We start from the raw sequence: 17,219 nt of genomic DNA on the forward strand, positions 1-17,219 counted from the left end.
AGCAGCTCAGAGATTAAATTCCAATATGCAAAGGTGGTCACCAGAACCTTTTCCGGACTGAAAACCCTATAATAATCTTTTAAAGCATCTCTTACTCTTTTCACCTCTTGGTATCTATAGAGCCCTCTAGGGGGAACCAAGGGCAAACCTTATGGATAAACTGAAAATTCTGCAACAATTCTTTTGTTCTAACCGGTAACCCTCTTGTCTTTAATGCCTTGCTGAGGCCTCCCACGAACGATTCATGTTCGCTCAATGCTTGACCCATGTCTGGGAAAGGGAATGAGGTTGCCATTCACTCACCGTGACTCAGGCGGCACGCCGGGTGATTGTCCATGCAGGCCTCGGTCCTTGATTCAATGTGCTTTCACTCTTAGCTTCGATCCTTGATTCAATTTGTTTTTACTTCTCGCCGGCGTTCTCAAACGGCTCCCCCGCGCCAGGAGCCCCCATGCTGGGCACCACTTGATCCGGCTCGTGGATCAATCCATGGGGTGTACCTGGAGGGGGAATGGGGATGAAATAGAGACAGAGGAGAGACAAAGAGAGATTGAGACAAGATGAGGAGTCCAATCAGGTCTCATTTATTCAGGAAGTGATCACATCTTTTATAGGCCAAGGGCGGGCTGGTGGGACAGGAAGAGGCTACGGGGATGAATACAACAGGGTCATCGTCACGTCCAGGTATGTAACATAAGCAGGAGAGGATTATGGTTAATGTAAGCAGGTGCATATATGCCCATAGGAGAGAGGTGCGGGGACACAGCAATGGGGCGGTCACGCCGCTCCCTACAACAGAAAACCCAAGAGATGATAACAGTTGTTTTTTGTAAAAAAATTCATTAAGGCTGCAGAATTTTTAAAAAGAGTATGCTTCTGTACACTAAAAATGAACTTCCTGAAGAATGAAGAAAATCATCTCACTTTAGAAATAAATTTAACCAAGAAAGTCAAACACTGAAAACTAGAAAATATTGATGGAAAATATTTAAGAAGATACAAATAGAGATAAATATTTCACTTTTCAAAGCAATCTCCAAATTCGATACAATCTATCAACTTTTAAGTGACATTTTTCATAGAAATAGAAAATAGAAGACATTTCACAGAAGGCCTTTCCTAGAATCCCTCAAGTACCTAAGGCACCACCCTCATCTCTACCAACATTCCATTAATTGAAGTTTGTAATCTTGTAGGTCAAATTACTAGCTGTCTAGGGCCACCTGCCATTGGAGACCCTTTCTTCAAATATTGCACTTCCTGGTTCCTTGAAGTAGCATTAGTCTGCAGATGCTTTTTTTCAAGGGATTAACACACATTTCTACAAAGTAATCCTGATAATCATAACATGTAAAATCTTTCATAAAATCATAGAGCCACTATAGAAAACAGTGTGAAGTTTCCTCAAAAGGTTAAAAAGGCAACTACCATATGATCCAGAAACTCCACTGCTTACTATTTATACAAAAGATCTGAAGTAAGGATCTCAAAAAGAAATCTGCCCTCTTATGTTTTTTGCAGCATTTAATGTGGTCAGTGAATACATTGCCTATAAAACTGCATTTGTCTGTTTTTTGTCATTGTGACATAATACTTGAGAATCACAAAGGAGAGAAATTTATTTTGGCTCACAGTTTCAAAGGCTTCTATTGACAGTCAACTGGATCCACTGCTATTTGCCTTTGTGAAGCAGGACATTATGGTGGTGACTCAATCGAGCAGGAATTAAAACAGCTCATCTCAAGACAGAAAAGGGAGGGTGGTGACAGGAACAGAGAGAGACAGAGAGAGAGAGAGAGAGAGAGAGAGAGAGAGAGAGAGAGAGAGAGAGAGACTGAGGTTGTGCTAATAGGCTGCCTGATTCTGTTTTTGTTCCACCCAGATTTTCACAACACTGGATGGTGTCACCCACATTCAGAGAGGGTCTCTCTACTCAGATTGCAGTCCCATATGCAAAATGCATCCAGAAATACCTGCACAGACACAACCAGATGTACTTTACTAATTTTGTAGGCATTTCTCAATCCAATTAAACTGACTTTCAAGATTAACCATCACAAGAATATTTTTCAGTGTTGATGAACTACAGCCTGGCCCAGGCTAGGCAAGCATTCAACTACTAAAGCTGCACTATTAGACTGAAACAACCATTTTCAGATTTGTTGAGATTTCCTTTCTTTAAATTTTATTTTATAACAAAACCAAGCAAAACCAAAACAAAACAAAGCAAATGAAAACAAGACAGTGTGGCACAGGATTTCAAAACAAGGCAATCAAAAATCAATAATGGCTACCATAATGCCTCCTGTTCTCTTCAAAATACCTGCCCATAACATTAGACATAGTAAAATCAACAAGACAGAAACAGAATAGAATCAATTAAAACAAAACAATGAACACAAAACAAGATGATAGTAATCCAAAATGGCTACCATAATACATCTTGTCATCTTTGAAATGGCTGCCCATGTCCATCAGGTGCAACAAAATCAAACAATATAAAACGCAATAAAACCCAATCCAACAAAACAATGAGAATGATATATGATTAGAACAAGATACTAGGGAATTAGCAATGACCAGCACCTTCAGAAGGAGATTCCCCCCGTATGCAAATTGCATTTTGTCATCCTCTGAATAGATGATCAGATTACCAGCTTTAGACCTGCAAAGTCAGTGGAACACTAAACATTGCAAGCATTAAGTTGTATTTTACCTTATTAGCTATCATCACAGCCTTATTAGCTATCATCAACTGGTTGCTTATGGGGGAGGACGGGACATTGGCTCTTCTTGTCTCTCTGCCGGCATAATGGAAGGGGCTGGCATTTGACTCTCTCCTAGTCAGCCCACGCATGGCGCCAACTCACAAGAGGTCTTAGCTTCTTATTGACTTCTTGCTCTCCTCCCCAGTGGTCAAGCAGTCTGAGAATGGCACAGACTCCCAGGAGAGCACTGGCATCTGGCTCTCCCCTAGTCAGCCTGTGTATGACCCGTTGAGATTTCTCTGTAGTTTAGCATATTTTAAATTTTATTACAATAAATTTTACTATTCATGTCACATAGATGCACATGCATAGGCATAGACATGAGGAAATGGGGCTATAAAAATCATTAGTAGTATCTGCTTTCTCTAAGTGGTAAGACTGCAAGTAATTTTCATTTTTAACATTTCGTCTTATATTTTTTTCCTTATTCCCACTCCTAGGGCCTTGTTCCAAACCTTTACTTTATCACTTGGTTTGTTGCAAAACTTTATTTATACTTTTTGATACATTCACTTTTAATCTCTGATCCAGAGATTAAATTTATTTCTAAAGTGAGATGATTTTCTTCATTCTCTGATCCAGATTCCACTTGCTTTCTAGAAATCATTTTTGTAAATTACAAACCTGACAGATCACTGCCTGCCTAAGGATACTGCTGTCTTGTTTTTCTGTATCTCCTCCCAGTCTCACTCTTACTTCTGCCATCATCATCACATCATCATCCCAACACCACCTTCCTTCAGACCAAATACCAACCTCTCAACTAATCATAGCGGATCCCAAAAAAGATTTCTTTCAAGTCTTGCTTTCTATCGCCATCTGTTGCTTGCACACACACACACACACACACACACACACACACACACACACAGTCTAATTTCACATCAGCATTTTTAAATAATTTACCATTTCCAAAAAAAAGACTATTTTTTTCTCCTCTTCCCTTCCTAATAATGCATGTAACTCCATACCCAGCCAAACTGTATATCTCAAGCTTGATTTCACACAAGTAGGACTGGTAGCAAAGAAATTCTTCATTTCGGGCTCCACAAATCTTTCTTAGACAATGAAGACCAGACAATCTTGGGGCAATACATAGATGTCTTTATGGCTTGACTTTCGATTAGCATACAATCACTTCCAACACATTTATAGCCAAAAAAAAGTCACAAATATAAAAACCCAACTCTATTTTTTGTTGGAAGAAGCTGAACATATTGGAAAGTATATGATTATAGCCAATAATGAATTTTGGAAGTAAGATTTAGAATATGGTAGAAATTCCATAAAAATAGACACCAATGATAATTAAATCTTAAAATATCATTAATGATAGATTTGAAAAATGAGAAACAAATAGTAAATAAAACAAACTGAGACAATATAGGTATGAGTGAACTGCAAAGAAAATACACAGAAATTAAAACTATTATTTTAAATACCAACCATAAAAATCAGAATATCAAAATAAGATTTCTTTAGTATATTTTTCTTCTAGTTTCTATCATATTCTAAATCTAAGTGGTAATACTTGACAATGTAGACAATAGGTGCAATCAATAAAACAAGTGGCCTAGTGCAGTAAGCTGTGCACATTATAGATATTTAATAAACTTTTTTTGTTTAAAATAATGTTTAAAAAGGAAAGATTGAAAAACACTTGATCCCTAGTAAGAAACTACTGAAGGTTTTAATTCAGGATAGTGACAGGATCAGATTTAAGATACACCTTTTGTACACATTTTAAAATATTACAATTTAGGGATTGACCTAGCAGAAAGTGTCTTGTATAGATTTGCTTTCCTGCTTATGATGCATTCATTTCCAAAACTCTCCTTGCCCAAACAAAACTACTCAGTGATTTCCTCTTAGAACACGTACCTACTACCCACATTTCTCTACAATTGGCTTAGGCAACCCTGAGCTTTTCCTAGCACTCATCATGTTGTATCATTGTTTACTCCACTGGACTATGAATGCTTCCAGGAATGCGAATGAGTTTCACCTTTTTCTTCTTTCCACAGTGACTGACACAGAGCAAGTATTTCCACAAATGTTTAATGGATTAACAGGATATGCATGGCCAGTGAGGAACAATTTATACAAAGGATGATTGGAAAATAGAGAATATTTACATAAATAAAAACTTATTACAGGAAAAAATATATTGCCAAGAATGGACTAGGTGTGTTGAAAAAATAATATTTTGTAATTAATGACAATGTAGCTTGCACTATAATTTTTAATCATTTACTGTATTTTGTGAGTACACCTCAATTATCAACCATTTACGGCAATTTCTCTCATTAAAGTACGTACTCAGACATCTTACTGTGCCAATTGTACTACTTCTCCAAATTCAAAATGAACATGAAAAATAAACCTTTTGTATTGATTCCACACATCAAGGCAGCCATGACACTGCAACAGAATATACTCATGAAGTACTTCCAGAAATGTTTCAGGAAGTGGCAGGAACAATGAGATAAATGCACTCTCAAATACTGAGTACTGGGGTGGGAGGGGGGAACAGTATGTATGTATTTTTAGCATAGCAAATTAAAATTTAAACATTCACTGTTACTGTAATAATTTTAACATGCACTCTAGTTTGATCACGCCTCATACATGTGTAAGAGTATGTAAAGGCAACTAAAGTCAAAATACAATGAATGCTCTCAGTGAAGGCTGGGCACACGGCACAAACACCGACCTAATTTATCCTCAACTCCTTCACGCCAGGTTAAGGATGCGCTCTATGGTAAACCCAAATGTAGTGCGGCAGATGCCGCAAAAGGGCACGATGTCTTTAAAGGAACGGAGCGGGCTTCCGGCTTTGCGACACCGGAAAGGCGGGAAAGTACGGGAGCGTCGGTTGGAGGGAGCGTCCTCGCCCCGCACTCTCGGGGGACTTCCGCGCTCTGGGCAGGCGTGTTCCAGGCTGGCCCGCCCAGCGCTGGTCGCCGGTTAAGATCCTGCTCCCTGTCGTCGCTACTATGGAGTTGGTGGTGGAGGGAGAAATCGAAAACGAGGACGGCGACTGCAGCTGCAGAGATGTGTGTTTCATGGACAAAGGCCTGCAGAGGTAAAGGGCGCTCGGACACCAGGAGGCCTTGCCGCCTGCCGCAATTCTCAGGGCTCTGCTAAGCCTTGAATTTGCTCTGGCACTCGCTCTCCACCAGCCTGCGGTGGTAACTGCGGTCTTCCGCTGCTCCTGCTTTTCCTGCTTGTTACTTTGTTTGCGTTTAAGCCTGCTTTTTCTGTTTGTTACTTTGTTTGAGTTTAAGCTGGGATCCTCTCGGGTTTTCTCTTGTCTTTTTCCCAGGAGGAAAAAAGTGACAGTGTAGCATCTATGGCAGCCTTGGAGTGAGCGCCCGCGTCTTGTTAATTGGCTTTGTTTAATTCTGCACAAACTACTATCATGCTTATATTTGTATACATTTTGAAAGTGCATATCTTATTTCCCCTTTTACCTCTCATTTTGCCCGAATTTGTATTGGGCATGCAAGGCTCTTGGTTCTGCATTACTGATTGGCCCCTACCTACCTACGTATCAGTAGTAAGTGAATCTTACTACTGATAATTGAGCCGCATGTTCTCAATCCTAATATAAAGTTTAGCAGATGACCCCAGGAAGATATTTTGCAAAGGAATATTTGCGTTTATATTTAATAATAACTGCTGTTTTCCTGAGTGTTATCGCTGCGTGCATGTTGTGTACTTTATCGTTAATCTTCACAGCAATTTTGCAAGGTGGTAATTTATCTCTTAAGTTTTGGAACTGAAAACTTAAGAGAATCTTAACAATTTTTCTGATTTCATGCAGCCTGTGAACCATTAAATTCAGATTCAAACCCATTTCTAATGTCACTGCCTGTTATTTTTTCATTATCTAACAATATGTGCATAATATTAATTTCCAGGAAAGGCAGTGTATCCGAAAATAAATTGCTGTCATTAGCAATAATGTGTGGTAATAGCCTGGCACTAGGTAGGTATTCAGTGAGTAACAAAAACTAGGTAATTAGCAAATGCTTCTAAGGGACATCTTGAGGCATTGCTAGTTTGACATCAGAGTTAGATTTCATGGAGTTTTTATCATAGCTGCTACAGAACCTACCACAGATTCCCATGAACTTGCATGTCCTTGTTCCTGTCTTTACTTCCTATCTGGTACCTCTAAACTGTGTGCAGTGTAGTTTGTGTTCCTGGGTGTACTAACTACTGAAGAGGTTACAGTTAGAAATGGTAATTGAATGAGTGAAGGGATGTTTTATTCAGGGGAGATGTATTCCAGTCTGTCACTACAAATAGCAATAATTTGTAGTTTCCTTGAAAGTCAACTACATTATAGGCAGTAAAAAAAAATTAGGACTATAAATCTCTGCACCTGGTATGGTGAGCATGCCTGTGATCCCAGCACTCCTAGAGTGAGGCAGAAGGATTGTCACAAGTTCAAAGTCAACCTGAACAACAGTGAGCCCAAAGGACTGCCTGAACTACATAGTGAGATCCTGTTTCAAAAAAATTTTAAAGAAAAAAATTTGGAACTTCTAGAGCTCAGCAGATTCATTTCCATAAACCAGTATCCTTCTAATACCTGCTGCTTATAGTTGTGAGAATTAAATAAGGGAATTGAGGCTTAAAATGACTGCCACTTGTTCAAGTAACATCAAAAAAGGAGCTAAGTATAGACTTATAGACTCAACTATAGTATAGACTCAACTGAGATGTTAGGATTCCAGAGCCTTTTCAGTCATTGACTTTTCACTTCTACAATATTACCTTCGTTCTGTGTTGATGATTTTGCATAAAGAACTTAGAATGTCTAGGTTCAACCACCTTCTTTGAATACTTTGGTGTTTGTTTAATCCAAAATACTGGTTTCGCATGTTAAGAATCATTGTGTTTTGTGAGACATTTCAAGGCAAAAACAGGAAGGATTTCATTTAAGAAAGAAGAGATTATGACCATGTTTATTGTCTACATGCTATCTGGTTAATTTTAATTATTTGGCAAGGTTTTAGAAATCTGATTTTATAATGAATATTTTCTTTTTTAGCATATCAGAGCTATCTTTACATTCAACCCTTCATGCCATCAACCTTCACTGCAATAACATCTCCAAGATTAAAGCAATTGATCATGTTTGGAATTTACAACATTTAGATCTGTCATCTAATCAAATAAGTCAAATCGAAGGACTAAGCACGCTGAAAAAACTACGCACTTTAAATTTGTCCTGCAATTTGATTACAAGAATAGAAGGTTTGTGATTTTCATATAATACTTTGCATAAAGAAGATGCTTTATGTCTATTTTTCTCCAAATAGAACAAATATTATCATAAACTTTTGGAAACTGACTACAAGACTATTTATACAAAAAATTTGCTTTCAGAAAGGTAGCAATTTTTCAAAAACTTAATGGCCAGGGATTTAGCTCAGCATTGTAAGTGCCTGCCTGGCAAGTGCTGGGTCATGAGTTTGATCCTTGGTACCAAAAAAAAAAAAAAACAAGTTTTTTCAAAATTTCAGTAAAATGTATTGTACTGTTACCAGTCTAAATTTGCTTTGAAATAGTCCAAAGTCATATTGAAATGCTATTTTTCTCTGATTCTTTAAATTCTTTAACAGCTATATTTTATTTTACCTTATTTTATTTCTAGGACTTGAAGCACTAACTAATCTGACTAGACTGAATTTGTCTTATAACCATATAAATGATCTTAGTGGTGAGTATGTGTGCTTGTATTTTTTAAAGTGCTGAATATTTACAACATGCAGTAGGTTAACACAGCATGGTAGAAAACTCCAAACCATCCAAGATTTGACCAAGGATCTTATCTAAAGAATGTGCTTCAGTCATGATTCTTTTTTTTGTTACTGTCTAAACCTGAGTTAAAAATAGAAAAAAAGATTAAAGTGGCCAATAGCAAAAAAAAAAAAAAAAAAAAAAAAAGCTTGGATAAGAAGATCCCACATTAGTCAAATAATTTTTAAATTTTAGATAATCAATATGCTATTATATGGAAGGAAGAATGCCAACAGAGCTTTCTACAATGATGGAAATATTTTGTTTGTGCTGTCATATTGCAGCCAGTAACCAAATACGGTTTGGCGCTTAAGTATGGCTAGTGCGACTTTGGGATGATTTTTGTGTGAGAAAGGAGTCAATACTGGGAGTCCAGCCCAGGGCTTTCACACTGAGCTACATACCCAGTTGCCAGTCCTTTTTTTTCATTTTTTGTTTTTTGCCAGTCCTAAGTTCCCCAACCGTGGCTCAAACTTGTGATCCTCCTGCCTTAGCCACCCAGAGTCCTGAGATTATAAGCCTGCACCACCACATAAGGCCTGCATCTGTAATTTTACTCAATTTTATTTTAACTATAAAAAGCCAAACATGCAGCTAGTAGCTAATTTATTGAACAGTGTAAGTTTGTAGCATTCTAAAGACTTACAAATTGAATCAAATAAAATTATTTTTTTCTATTTAAAGAGTTAAAAGTTGGTATCTATTGATTAAAATGATACAAGTGACAAAAGTTTCATGATTATTTTTAGAATTATCCTAGAACTACCAAAATTCCACAATCTTTATAATTTTTGTCAATACTTGAAACACTATTACTCTGTTGGCTTATTTTTCTTCACTAGGAAAATACTGCCTATTTACTTTGCACAGAAAAAATAAAAGGGCCTAGTCTATACCCTTAAGCTGAAGTGGCAATTGTATTTTAACTTTTTAAATCTTTTTACCTCCACAAAGACATGAAAATATGAGACTCAGTCTATCTCTGATGCTGTTGTACGATATTGAGCAAGGTATTTTATTCTTTGGATGAAGTTTTCTTGTCTGAAAACTATGAATAATGACTAAGATAGTCCATTCATTCAACAGATACTTGTCGCAGATCAAGAATCAAAAATACAGTTATTTAGTGATGAAAAGAGCCAACGATAATAACCAAAAAGGTCTTAACTATAACAAGACTTAAACTATATTTGGAGAAGAAAAACTTAGAATCATGTCAACCCTCACAATCCCACAAGCCAAAGATTTGAGTAATTACCTTGCCAAGAAGGTACACAAAGGATCTATAAAGCACATTTGTAAAAAAAAGTTCAGCATCCTTAATGATACAAGATACAAATTAAACCTACAGTGGGATACCACCTCACATCTAAAATAACTAAAATTTTAAAATTGAAGTGCTGGTAAGATTGTAGGGCAACTAAAACTTCAGTTACTAATAGAATTTAACATTGTACAATCACCTTGAAAAAAAGTTTAGCAATTTCTTTTATCCAAGAGAGGACGAGTCCACACAAACATCTGTATATGATTTTATGGTGTTTTATATGGTCACATTTACACAATTATTCCTAATCTAAAAACTGGAATCAACTCAAAATCCAGCAACTGGTGTTATGATTTGGAACTTTAATGTCTGCCGTGAGCCTGTATGCTAAAGGCTGACTTACAGCACTTCCGGGAGCTAGTAGAACCCTTAGGTGGTGGGTCCTGCTTAGAGGAAGTTAGGTCAGTGAGGGGAGAACACCCTTGAGAGGAATATTGGAACCCTGGCCCCTTTCTGTCTGCCTCCCAGTACCATAACAATAGGCTCCCTGCACCATGTATTCCAACTATGAGGGACCATGCCACCAGAGGCCCAAGACAATGAGGCCAAGAGACTACGGACTGGAACTTCTGAAACTGATCCACAATAAATCAATTGATTATATATTTTTTCACAATGACAGGAACCTAAGTTATGAAACATCCATATAATGGACAACTACTTGGAACTAAAAAGGAATGAACAATTATACATGCATAAATGCAATCTAAATAGAATTATGCTAAATGAAAGGAGCCACTCACAAAGGTCTACTTTTATTGGTTTCATTTGTATGACATTTTGATGACAAATTTAGCAAGAGAAAACTCAGATCATTGATTGCCAGGGAATAGAAATGGGAACAAAAGGCTGATTACTTAAAAACATAAGGGAACCTTTGTTTGGGAGTGATGAAAGTGTTCTGTATTATTTCAGTTGTAGTGGTAGTCATTACAGAATTGTATGTACTTGCCAGGACATACCAAACTATACATAATAGGGGTGACCTTTAATAACTAAATAACAAAAAGCAATGAAGTCTATGAAGAAAGGATGCAACCCTATATAAATCATTCTTAGAAAATAGATCATTCTTAGAACATTAAAATGTTTTATTTTCATGAATACTTCAATAAGTAACTTCTGTATTAATAGTACAGACAGGAAAGGTCAAGCTTTTCATGTAAGAAAGAAAGCTCATATGCTGTGGTAGATGGGATAATGTGCTAAACAAAGGGAGAAAAAAGTAGGTTGAGGACGGGTCAGCTTTATAATCGGGATAAGGAGTTATATTTTATTCTAATGACATTTTACTCTAATGAGAATGGGAGTATTATACAAGTATTAGCATTATACAAGGATATGACATAATTAGTTTTGGAGTTTGGTTTGGTTTGGTTTTGTAATACTAGGCTTTGAACCCAGGTCCTTCACATTGAGCTAATTCTCCAGCATTTTTATTTTCTATTCTGAGACAGAATCTTGCTAAATTGGTGAGGCTGGTCTAGACTTACAATCCTCGTACCACAGCATCCCCACCCCCAGAGTGCTGGGATTACAGATGCACTGCTATGCCCAACATAATCTATGTTTTTAAAAATCATATCTACCAGGGCTGGGGATTTAGCTCAGCGGCATAAGCACCTGCCTTGCAAGCAGGCAGTTACGAGTTCAATCCCTGGTACTGATTAAAAAAAAAAAATCATATCTACCAAGTAAAAAATAGATGTTAGGTGGATAAGAAAAGAAGTAAAGGCAAGCAAAATCAAAGATAGTTACAAATTTTCTTTAGATTTAAAGGTGAATGATGGCACTATTGACTGACATGAGAAAGATCGGGAGAGGAGCAGGTTTAGAGACAGGATGTGAAATAAGGATCCTTTCTTAACTTTGAGAATACTATTGAATATGTGTATGTATGTATATCATTTGCAAATTAGGATAGGATGAGTTGAGATGTCATGGTTAGAATTATAGATTTGACAGTTAAAATCACAGAATGGTGTCTATAGCTGTGAAACTAGGAGAGTCTTAAGTTAGTAGAAAAGAAGACCTAAGAATGAGCTGTGGGATATTGTAAAATTGACACATACAGAGAACCATAAAGCTGAAGCAGAAGAGAAAGAGCTAGTAACATAAAACAAGGGCTTAAAAATGAGGTGGCTATGTGTTATGTATGTGTACCAACTCCACCCAAGGAATGTAAACATGTACAAAAATAAAAGGATGGGGATCAAGAGATGGCGAGAGGAGCAAAGAGGAAGGAGATGAAAAAAGGAATTAAAATATATTGTATACCAGCTTCTCGTGCAAATATAAATATGTACCTCACGCATACAAATACAGCTAAGTACCTCACACACACAGTTGCTAAAAATGAGATGGTTAGGAAAAACTAGTAAGTATTATGTGAATGTGTAGCAATCTGTGAATGTGTAAAAATTAGACCTCCCAGAGATGGTCAAAGATTTGTCTGAAGATATGGCAGAAAGATGAGTAAAAGTTAATTAAACATTAAGCAAAAAAAAAAAAAAAAATGTCCCAGTCAAGTTGAAGTAACTGCGGAGAAAAATAAGTAAAAAGTGGAGAGTGCTCTACTCAGCAAAGTTATGAAATACCCTCTGGGGTACAATGTAGACTGCACCTCCAAATAGTCTTTCTAGAAAAAGAGCCTTCAGGCTGGGCACAGGTGGTACACACCTGTAATCCCAGCACATGGAAGACTGAGACAATATGATTGCCGTGAGTTCAAGACCAGGCTGGAGAACATAGTGAATTCAAGCCCAGTGTAGACTATGTAGTTAGTTCAAGGCCTGTCTGAGCTGTGTAGCAAAACTCTGTCTCAAAACCAAAAAAGGGGACGAGGACTCCACCATTGACAAGTATCTTTCAATAGAGGAGAGCCCCCGGAGGTGTTAACTCTCTTCAAAGCTTCACCTTTGCTTAACAAGCTTCTTCCATTTTGAAGAAAATTCTGAGGCAGAAAATAAACCTGCAAGCACCTGTGGGGCACACAGGCAGCACACACAGCACTTACCCACAAAAGCCATTGTGTGCTCCAAAACGTTGGGAGGCTCGTGCAAGCAGTATTACCAGGGAATTAGGAGTGTTCTTTGTGTTTATGTTCGAATCACCAAAACTACAGTGTATTTACTTATGTCTGTTAATTAAAAGTGATGTGCTGAGAGAGCCTAAAACCATTGCTTTGTTCTTCTGCTCATATAAGTGTTGTATTGTGTTGCGTTGTGTTGTATTGTGCTGTGTTGTGTTGTGCTCTGCTGTGCTCTGCTCTGCCCTCCTGGTGGTGTACTTTGTTGAGATTCAAGAGACCAAGCACCTCAGGGTTAAGGCCTTACGGAGATGCTAAACACATGCTTCTTCAAAACAACATTTGACTTTACTGATGCTGTGTTTATTCACAATAAGGTCTTATGAACAGTATTCCTTTTGTCTCAAAAGTAATTTTTCTTTCCTGTTTGCAGGATTGATGCCCCTTCATGGACTTAAGTATAAACTTAGATATATTGATCTACATGGTAATTGTATAAGCAGTATCCATCACTTAGTTCAGTGTATGGTAGGATTGCACTTCTTGACCAACCTTATTTTGGAGAAAGATGGAGAAGGTAATCCTGTATGTCATGCACCAGGTATGAACATTTAATATATTTTGTAGCAATTAGTGATCTTTTATTTTTGTCTTCAACCTTGCAGTGTTTTATTATGCCTTTAAAAAAACATGATTACAAAAATAAACAGATTGCTGTGAAACAATGAACATAGGATAAACAGATCAGTATTTTTCCTGTTGGACAGTTTTATATTTGATAAATGAGTGCATCAAAATTACATTTTAATACTAATAGTATGATACTACATAGTTATAAAAAAAAGAATATAGAAATCTCTTTATTTATACTCAGTTTTCTCCAAGATACAGTATACTAAAGAGAGAAAAGCAGGCTACCATTTGCGTGAAAAAAAACCTAACCCATCCCCTTTGTTTGCATGTATCTTTATATAGTACATATTACATACATGTGTTCGGATAAAATTAAACATCCAGAAAATACAAAAAGACTAGTAGTATTGGCTAAATTTCATAGAAGGGAACTGTAGCTGAAGATCAGTAAATGTTGGGAAAAGTATACTATACAACTTTGGACTTTATACCATGTGAAATTATGACAATAAATCAATTATATATATATATCCATTTGATCTAATTCAAAATCAGTAAAGTTAACAAAAAGATAAAACAGACCAGACTGCTGTTTCTAGAACTCGGTTATACTGCTTAACTAAACAGGAGAGAAACATAAGGAGTATAAGTAAGCCTTCTGTATATCTTCTTGGGTATAAACTGGCTATGGAGACCTCATTGTGTCATTTATTTACAACTATGAGAGGCTTTTTGTAGCATTTCAGTCCATTGGATTATTTCACAGAAAATTTATTTTTATTTTCTGGCAATCTTGTCTTGAGAACTTGTAAGTGTCTATAGTTTGAATTTTTGATTTTTTTCACTTTCTTTTTTAAATTAGGTGCTTCTTTCAGTTCAGTCCCTTCTAAATTTATTGCCGAGATAGCTTCTCTCAAAATTTCTAGTGCTGATTTTGCAGGATTTCCTCTTTTTGGATTTTCTTCAACAACTTTATTGATAATCATTAGAAAACAGAATAAACTTGGTGTCCATTAGACTGGACACCAAATTGATGTTAATATGTCAGATTTTATTATATCAGGTTTCTCATGTTTAAGTGTTCTTAGGGAAAATAAAATAAATTATTTTAAATACTTTATAAGTCACATATCTTGCTAATTAATTTGTAATTAGGGAAAGGGAGATGTTTTACTAATGCTTATTTTATGAAATTCTCACTTGGGAAATTCTGATACTTTGAACATATCTTTAAAATCTTGATTTATATTTATGGTATTTATATTTTTATATGTATTAAAAATAAACAAAAGACATGTTTAGCTTTCATGCCAGGGTAAATTGCTGCTGGTTTCATGCATTCTCAGCTTTAAAGTAATTGTTCAGAACAGAGATGATTTTAACTTTCAGACCTTCATTAGGTTTACAGTATTTGAAAGGCTCAGGGAATGTTCTATTTCTTTTGTTTCTAATGATTATATACTGCAAAAGCTGAATAAGTAGTGTTTATGACAAGTTGATTAGTTGCTTTCTCAGAATAATTTCATCATTCAGGTGACATATCCAGTAACTTAGTTTATTTCACAAATAATTAGCCTTTCTTTTGTAATCTCTAAATTTTCATTTTGAATGATTTGTTTCCAAGGATACAGAGAAATTATTCTCCAAACTTTGCCACAGCTTAGAATCCTAGATTGCAAGAACATATTTGGTGAACCAATAAATTTGGAAAATGTAAATTCATCACGCCTTCAGTGCTTAGAAGGCCTTTTGGATAATTTAGCTTCTTCTGAGTCTCCCTTAAATATAAGTGAAGATGAGGTACAGTATTGGACATTTTTCTGTTATTAAAAAAACCTTTAAATTTTAATTAATAAATGAATGTAAATTTTTAAAGGTTTTGGATTTTCTTGTGTCATAGATTATTGAAAATGTGCCAGTGGTGACACCATGCATTGAAGAATTACCCTCCTTGGAGAAATTTGCAAGTATACCAGCAGATACTGTTTTGACATCATGTTTATCTGTATGTGCATCTTCTGAGCCAGAGAAAATTAATCATGAAAGCGATTTTCAGAATGAGATACAACTTCAGAAATTAAACAGTCAAATTTTACAGCTTCTCAATGAAGTAACTTCATTCTGTTTTTCTAAAGCTCAATATGTATTTATTAAGAAAAAGTAGTTACGGGGCTGGGGATTTAGCTCAGCGGCCTAAGTGCCTGCCTTGCAAGCAGGCAGTCGTGAGTTCGATCCCTGGTACCGATAGAAACGAAAAAGACCAAAAAAAAAAGAAAAAGTAGTTAAAGTATAAAAATTATGTACAAGCAACCCAAGCAGAAACAGTCCATATTGAATATATCAAGGCATGTATTTTTGTTTCATTTTACAGAAATAGGAGTCTGTGTAGCAGTAGGAGTAAGAAAGGGAGCAAAATGTAACAAACATTTCTCATTCATTTTCCCTGTTTCTTTGCATCTTTGTTATGTAATATCTGTGTTTTGACCTGCAGTACTTCACATTATTTTTATCTACTCACCTTTATGTAAACATTAAAAGCTCTACAATATACCTGGGTGACTTTGGCCTACAATCTCTTCAGTTACTTACTGGTCAAAACTGCTTGTATAATTTACAGCAGGATGGGAAAATAATTTACATAGTTCCTGTTTCAACTTGAAACTCCAACATATCGCCTAATTAATCACCACAACTCTTAATCACTTTTTGCAACCACTACTTGTTTTTTGGTTTTTAAAACCTGTGAACTACGCAGCATAGGATTTATTGCTATTGAAGTCTGTAGCCCTCAATGCAGCATTCTTGCACTGACCCAAAGTGTATCCCTCTCCCTTGAATGCTCGACTTCCCTAGATGCAGTTTACTTCATAAATAATTAGCCTTTCTCTTATAATCTCTAAATTTTCATTTTGAATGATTTGTTTCCAAGGATACAGAGAGATTGTTCTCCAAACTTTGACACAGCTTAGAATCCTAGATTACAAGAACATATTTGGTGAACCAGTAAATTTGGAAGGTGTAAATTCATCACACCTTCAGTCTTAAAAGGCCTTTTGGATAATTTAGCTTCTTCTGATTCTCCCTTAAATATAAGTTGCCTTCTGCCTAGTTGTCAGATGTTGGCCAGAAAGACTGTTCAGTATCAAGTTGAATTAGAATTTGTAACAAGATTTTGATACTCATTTTTTTTTCTCAAAAATAGGGAGGTGGAAGGAGTAGAAAGTGCTTATGCAATAGCTGTGATTCAGTGGATTTTTAGTAACCCTCAACTATTACATGTATTGCACTAACAGTGCTGAATAAACAAAAAAAACTGCCTTGGGCAATTAAGAATCAATAAGATGTTGAAGATTCTGTACATCAGAAATACCTAGAGGTTTAAGTCTAAGCCACATAGATAGTAATGGAACCGGGAGAGGAATGCTGGCTTACACATTCTTTGATAACATTGATACTGTATAAAATTTTTAATCTCAGATTTCATCTTTCATTTTGTCTAATAGCTAACTCTTCTAATGTCAGAATTTACATTTGAGCTTAGTAACTTTAAAGTGAAGTAAACTAATATCACTTAGGATATTCTTATTTCACTCTTGTGACAAGCCACTAAAGTAAATGGTGATTAATATACTGTTGTCCTTGTTAGGTA

At 36.1% G+C, this 17,219-nt stretch overlaps 1 protein-coding gene across 7 annotated transcripts in view; it reads left to right on the top strand.

The window, feature by feature from the left end:
* The first annotated feature begins 5,619 nt into the window (after positions 1 to 5,619).
* Lrrcc1 (leucine rich repeat and coiled-coil centrosomal protein 1) overlaps positions 5,620 to 17,219 on the top strand; it is a 35,076-nt gene continuing 23,476 nt past the window's right edge. Inside the window, exons 1-6 of one of the 7 annotated variants that reach the window (XM_063257511.1) lie at positions 5,620 to 5,853; positions 7,831 to 8,036; positions 8,437 to 8,502; positions 13,371 to 13,538; positions 15,195 to 15,370; positions 15,471 to 15,680. In XM_063257511.1, the coding sequence (XP_063113581.1) occupies positions 5,765 to 5,853; positions 7,831 to 8,036; positions 8,437 to 8,502; positions 13,371 to 13,538; positions 15,195 to 15,370; positions 15,471 to 15,680 (915 nt within the window). In that variant the 5' untranslated portion in view covers positions 5,620 to 5,764. Of the gene's footprint in view, positions 5,854 to 7,830; positions 8,037 to 8,436; positions 8,503 to 13,370; positions 13,539 to 15,194; positions 15,371 to 15,470; positions 15,681 to 17,219 lie in introns of those variants that run through there. The other 6 variants (XM_063257514.1, XM_063257513.1, XM_063257512.1 and 3 more) reach the window with 6 other exon arrangements.

Source organism: Cavia porcellus, unplaced genomic scaffold (genome assembly GCF_034190915.1).
Source record: "Cavia porcellus strain 051 isolate PalLab524CR breed Dunkin Hartley unplaced genomic scaffold, mCavPor4.1 scaffold_10, whole genome shotgun sequence".
NCBI lineage: Eukaryota > Metazoa > Chordata > Mammalia > Rodentia > Caviidae > Cavia > Cavia porcellus.